General features: G+C 36.6%; 1 protein-coding gene across 2 annotated transcripts in view; it reads left to right on the top strand.

Annotated features, from left to right (window-relative positions):
- The first annotated feature begins 562 nt into the window (after positions 1-562).
- LOC111512372 (Glycerol kinase 2) overlaps positions 563-7,079 on the top strand; it is a 32,965-nt gene continuing 26,448 nt past the window's right edge. Inside the window, exons 1-2 of one of the 2 annotated variants that reach the window (XM_023168491.2) lie at positions 563-830; positions 1,047-1,286. In XM_023168491.2, the coding sequence (XP_023024259.2) occupies positions 1,058-1,286 (229 nt within the window). In that variant the 5' untranslated portion in view covers positions 563-830; positions 1,047-1,057. The remainder of the gene's footprint in view (positions 831-1,046; positions 1,287-7,079) is intronic. The other variant, XM_023168483.2, reaches the window with a different exon arrangement.

The following is a 7,079-nucleotide window of genomic DNA, read 5'->3' as shown; positions in this document are numbered from 1 at the left end:
CTGAGAGTTGTCGTTCGTATTGGGGCGACAGCTGATTGACGGAAAAACAGACAGAACATATTTGTACATGGTGGATATGGTGGAAGAACAAGGACTTTGATCCAAAGTAGAATAATTTCCATTATTATTTTTATAATTACCAAAATTTATATTTGTTTGTGCATACCCTAACGGGCATATTATAGGTAAGCATTCAGCCAATCTTTGGATAGTTAAGTAAGAAAATTAATATATTAATAACTAATCCCTTGGCTTTCATTTTTTCGAAAGTTGGGAAATTTTGCTGGTGGGGTTGGGAAAATTTGGATCCCCCCCCGTTTTTTCTTTTCGCTACGGCCCTGAACGAAACTAATAATATATAATACTCATGGTCTGCATGTGAAATTTTATCCCTGATCAAAGGAAATCAGTCTCTTTCCATTGCAGCAATTCGGAAAATACCATTTTTACCGATCGGTAGAAGTTTCAGATATATTATGCCAGATGTCAGTGTGGGTATTAATTAAAATGGAAATAAATTTGAATACTTTCCGTGACTATAGCATTATAATAAACAGAATGTAGAATTTACGATAAGCTATAAACAAGATAAGAAAATTCTGAATTGTCATTGGAATACAAATTCCATCATTGGTGGCACACAGAATCAGTTCATTTCTTTAGTACAACTTGTGACGTGCATGGGTGTGAAGGACACACCTCCGTAATGCTGAAAGTAAAAGCAGGATAGGTTAATAGGTTATAGTTTAAAATAAAAATCCTTCAAAAGTCATTCATTACGTTTGCCATGTAAGTACAGACGTCTTGGCAGTCGTGAATTTTTTAAATAGGTAGATTAACATTGTTTTTGCGAATTATGGTCATTTTATACATTTTAAGAAATAAGTTGTTTTTTTTTCTCAGACAACTTGCTGTTTTATTCTTGAAAACAACTATAAAATATTCCTCTGAACAAGCCTTAAATGTTGATATTAACAGCTAGGACAATGAGTTCAATTTTGAAAAAATTTTGGAAGCCCTTGTTTGGCACATTTATTTATTTTAAGATATTAAAAGGATGAATCACGAAGACTACGAAGGGCCCTTAATTGGGGTGGTAGATGCTGGTACAAGAACTGTAAAGTTTTGTGTATTTCGTAGTGAGCACATAAAGGAAATATGTAAACACACTATTGATATTACCACTTATACCCCACAAGAGGGATGGTCAGAACAAGATCCCAAAAAAATATTGATTGCTGTGGAAAAATGTATGGAGGCAGTGGTAAATAAGCTGGGAGACTCAGGTAAGAATGATTGAGAATCTTGAAATATTTTATGTAATTCCTAAATTCCCTATAATCTTTTTAAACCACTTTATAAAAAATTTGATGTACCAACTCACAGCAAATTTTTAGTTTTGGAATAAGTATGTGGTTAAAGATAACAATCTATTTTAAATTGATATACCTATTTTGAAAATTTTACATTGACCTGTCAAATTGAAATTCATGAAAATTTTTAAATCATTTAATTTTTCATTGTGACAATTTAAAATTTTCCAGGTTGCTGTGAGCTCAACTGATGTATGTTACATTCCCATCTGCCCATAATTTAATATTTTATAGTTTTGTGAAGATTTGTTTCCTATGCTTTGCCCAGTTTGTTAAATACATATATTTTTACTATGCAAATTTCAGGGTATCTTCAACAAATGAAATTTGGCACCCATGCTCTTTTAAGACATAAATAATTATATCATCACAATTTTGATAGAGCTTTTATGAAGGCAACGTTTTCATACATTGAATTCAAAAAATATTGCATTTTCCTTTTACATATACCTATCTTCATGTTATTAGATGGTAGAGCAAAAATATGAATTTCATAAAGGTACAGTCTTCTCAATTACTAAGTACACCTTTTAATGATATTTCAAAAACTTCTCAAATGATATATACTTATGTTAAAGAGAACGTATTCTCTATTTAAGCTTCTATATCCCATATTTCATTTAGTATTTGTTATATTGATTTGTTCATCTTTTTATTAGTTTGGTTTTATTTATTGAAAATACGACCCTGTAGATAAAAAAACAAAATGTTTCAGATAGTTACTGATAATTTGTCAAAGGAAAAGTCATTAAAAGTGTATCCTGACTAAAAGTAGGATTTATTGGGCATTTCCGAGTTTGATAGTTATCAAGGAAACAACATTTGGTGACCCCGACGTGATCACGATATGGAGAAACGTACGTCCAAGCGAGAAGGTGCAGGTCTGAATCAAAGTCTGTCATCGGACTACGTATGGCCAAACGGATTTGGAAGTCGTGAGAAACCAGAATCCAGTCTAGACAAACTACCTGAAAAAGTCGTTGAAGATAAATCCGGCGAGTCAACTTCCTTGAAACATGAGGATCACTCAAAGAAGTCTGTTCATTCGAGAGCCTCAAGGGATACCGGATTATCTCGACGAAGTAGTTTGGATTTGAAAAAGAAAAGAATAGCTCTAAAAATAGAAAGACAAAGACGGGAGCTACTAAGAAAATCCAGAGAGCTAGAACTGGAAGAACAACAACTAGAAGAAAAGAACCGTAGAGAGTTGAAGAAGAAGGAAATAGCTGATAGTTTACACCTTCTTCAACTCGAAGAAGAATTGCATGAAGCCGAGATAGATGCCCAAGAAGAAGGCAGCAGTTACGTTCAATCAGAAGCAAGAAGCGAAAATATCAGGAGAGAATTAGTTGAAGAACAAGAACAAAGAAACAGAGTGTCTCAATGGGTAGATTACACATCTGAACAATTTCATTATGAGAGACAAGAAAATCTGTCACGTATTCCTGAAAAAACTGAGAAACCCAATGATGACATACCCAAGGTCGAAGGACAATTTTCCGAAGAGAAACCAGGAAATATCACATCACAAGACATACAACAGCTTTGCGGAACTGTTGCAAACGTTCTCAGAACGTTTTCTCTCCCAGCTTCAACAACTCAAAACCCAACGTCACTTGAAGTAATGAATCCAGATAAATTTCACATGCGAAAAATGTTAGAGAAGGATTTTCCACAGTTTGATGGCAGTCCCCAAGATTGGCCCCTGTTCCATAAGTCTTTCAAGAATCTTCGCAAGTTTTGTGACTACAGCAATGAAGAGATCATGCTGAAGCTGCAGAGATTTCTAAAAGGGGAAGCAAAGACAACAGTTGCAGGAATGATGTTAACTGCCGATAACGTAGATCTTGTGATTGAAACTTTAGAGAAACGATTCGGAAGACCTGAATACATCATAGATATTTTGATGAACAGAATCAGCATCCTTCCTTCCATAAGAGAAAATAACTTTGAAAAGCTGATTCATTATTCTGCAGAGGTGAGCAACATGGTGTCGATCATGAAGAGTCTAGGAAGTAAACGTTATCTCGAAAATCCTCAATTTATTCGTGAATTACTGACGAAAATTCCGGATTCAATGAAATTATCCTGGGGTGAAAAGTTGGAAATGAAAAAGGGTGATATCAATTTGGAAGATTTCTCTTTGTGGTTGAACGAGAAAGCAAGCTTTGCGTGTAATGTTAGTACCCCACGCAATGAAACATTCTCACAGAAATTCACAAATCAAATGAAGAGAAATGAAAGAGTATACAATATTCACACCCAAAACACTCACAAGACATGTGGTTACTGTGACAAAATACATCAAGAAAGCATTTGTCCGCAGATGAATCACGATGACCTGAATAAGAGATGGGAAATGGTAACCGGAAAAAAACTATGTTTCAGTTGCCTTCAAAAGAATCATCAAAAATTCAAATGTAAAAAGAGGAAGATTTGTGGAACAAACGGCTGTAAACTTCATCATCATCCTCTATTACACAAAGAATTAGAAGTCAATAGCAATCAGGCAGCGATAGGAAGAGATACTAATGATGATAATCGAGGAAGAGTATGCTCTGTCAACAAACCTTTCACTACGATTCTTCTGAGAGTGATTCGTATAAAATTATACGGTCCACGAGGTGTTGTCCCTATTCTTGCTCTTTGTGATGAGGCGTCTACGGTGACATTATTAGATGCAGAAGTAGCAGAGACACTTGGGCTAACTGGAACGAAGGAATCACTTTGTCTACAATGGACAAACGAAAATGTCATGGTTGAAGAAAATTCCGTTCGTTTAGACGTGACTGTTTCCAAAATTGATGACAGCAGAATGTTTACTATGAAAAGAGTCAGAACTGTCACTCATATGTCGTTACCAGAACAACACATCAACATATCCGATTGGAAAAAGTTTTCACATCTAAAAGGTGTTCCAATAAAAGATATCGATCACGAAAAACCTTCACTGCTTATTGGACAAGATAACATACATCTGATACTTGCGAGACAGATAAGAACCGGCCCAGAAAATCTTCCTGTAGCCAGTAAATGTAAGTTAGGTTGGGCTGTACACGGACCAAGTCCAAATAGCGGGGAAAACTCTTTCAAAGCCCATACTTTACACATTTGTGAAAAAGAGACGACTGATGAAGAACTGCAGAAGATGGTAGAGAAATCTTATCTGACCGAAACATTTGGTACTTTGATCGCAGCTGACCAACCATCTTGTGAAAGTTCACGAGCATTAGAACTGATGAGAAACACCTTGAAGTATACTGGAGAAAACTACGAAATCGGTTTATTGTGGAAAACCGATAACATACAGCTACCTGAAAGTAAATTCATGGCACTCCAAAGACTAAAATGTGTCGAAAGAAAATGTCGTCTGAACGAAAAATTTGGAAAGGATTATTGCAAGAAAATTATGGAATATGAAGAGAAAGGATATATAAAGAAGTTGACCTTAGAGGAAGAGAAAATTGACAATCCTCATCTTTGGTATCTACCTCATTTCGCTGTAGAAAATCCCAACAAACCGAATAAAATCAGGCTAGTCTTTGATGCTGCAGCAAAATCAAGAGGTATGAGCTTGAATGATGCTCTACTCTCTGGTCCAGATTTGTTGCAGTCATTGGTTGCAATTTTATGGAAATTTCGACAAAGGCGATTCGGTTTTTGTGGAGATATTCGAGAGATGTTCCATAGAGTAGGAATACAAGAACGAGATAGATGTGCTCAACGATTCCTTTGGCGAAATTTGGAAAGCGACAGACCTCCTGATATTTATGAAATGTTGGTCATGACTTTTGGAGCAACCTGTTCGCCCGTATGTGCTCAATTCGTAAAAAACTCGAATGCTGAAGAATTTTCTACGAATCCAGACATCCGAACAGCTATTATCAAAAAATTCTATGTAGATGACTATTTGGATTCAAAAGACACTGAAGAAGAAGCGCTAGAAACGATAATAGAAGTATGCAAAGTCCAGAAGGTTGCAGGATTTGAAGTAGTCAACTGGATGACAAACTCCCAACTGATTCGAGATAAGCTATCTGATGATATGTTACTGGCGGCTACAAAAAATATCGATGACACTTCCTTACATCGAATATTAGGCTTATGGTGGGATCCCAGAAACGACGAGTTTTCCTTCAGACTGACTTCAGAAAACTTAGTGGCGGAACAACCTACGAAGAGGAAGGTTTTGCAAGCTTTGATGTCGGTATACGACCCGCTAGGTTTGATCTCTACTTTCACGGTGAGAGGTAAAATTCTGATGCAAGATATTTGGCGAGTAGGAATCGATTGGGATGATTTGTTACCTGAAGAACTTCTCATCGCTTGGAAAGATTGGTTGAGTGACATGGAGAAAATTGTACTGATCAAAATTCCAAGATGCTATAGTCTATTGATTCCATCAGCATTACGAATCGAAATTCACACATTTTGTGATAGTAGTGAAGAAGCATTCTCAGCAGTTAGCTTTCTTCGCGTCATTGGAGAAAACAGAACTGATGTTTGTCTTATCTCAGCGAAAACGAGAGTTTCTCCTCTGAAACCTCTTTCCATCCCTAGGCTTGAACTCCAGGCGGCAGTGATGGCCAGTCGGCTGGCTCAAGTGATAAGGAATGAACTCGAGTTCCCCATAGATGAAATGTTTTATTGGTCCGACTCATCATGTGTCTTGAATTGGATACGAGGAGACGGAAGAAACTACAAACCGTTCGTATCACATCGAATCGGTGAAATTCAAGAATTGACACGTATAGCGGAATGGCGATGGGTCCCAACTGAACTTAATATCGCGGATGAAGCTACACGCAGGAAAAAAATCAACGGAGTAATTTCAAATGAATGGTTTTCTGGTCCTTATTTTCTCAAAAATTCAGAAGAATCATGGCCAATCGAAATAAAAGACCTTCCTATTTGAATGAAAATGACGTAGAGCTGAGAAATCGAAAAATTAAAACATGTTTTGTCATTTTTCAAAAATATGAAGAATGCCTCCCAGACATACGACGATTTTCGAAGTGGAATAGACTGATCAGGACTACCGGATGGTGTTTGAGATTTTTCGAAATTGTAAGGAACAAAGAAAAATTTCCTCCAAACCTAACAGTAGAGGAAATCCTGAAAGCTGAGAAGATATGGCTGAAACATGTTCAACAGGAGTGTTTTCCAGAAGAAATACAAAAACTCAAAACTGGGAAATCTCTGGGTGGTCAAAGCAAACTAGCCTGTTTATTCCCAGAAATGAAAGATGGTATTATGGTACTGAGTGGACGAACGAATTTTACAGAATTTATGGCGGAGAGCACACGACAACCCATCATTCTGAGTCCAAAACATGAATTCACCAAATTGTTGATACAAAATTATCACGAAAAATTTCATCATAGAGGAGTAGAATTAGTCATAAATGAAATCAGACAGAAATACTGGGTGATAAACTGTCGAGCTGCAGTCAAATCAGCATTCTCAAGCTGTGTGAAATGTAGGATTGAGAAAAGCAAACCTTCACCACCTCTAATGGGTCAACTACCTGAAGTACGATTAAAGAGAGGTGTTAGAGCTTTTATTAACACTGGAATGGACTATTTCGGCCCAATTATGGTGAAGATTGGTAGGAGATGCGAAAAAAGATGGGGTGTGCTATTCACATTCTTGGCAGTTAGAGCTATCCATCTAGAAATTGCACATAGTCTGAATAGCGATTCCACG

The sequence above is a fragment of the Leptinotarsa decemlineata genome, unplaced genomic scaffold (assembly GCF_025532065.1).
Source record: "Leptinotarsa decemlineata unplaced genomic scaffold, Ldec_3_MD MMD2_tig00000035_RagTag_RagTag, whole genome shotgun sequence".
In the NCBI taxonomy this organism is placed as follows: Eukaryota; Metazoa; Arthropoda; class Insecta; order Coleoptera; family Chrysomelidae; genus Leptinotarsa; species Leptinotarsa decemlineata.
Note: the sequence above shows the minus strand (reverse complement) of the source record. Positions and strands in the feature narration are given on the sequence as shown.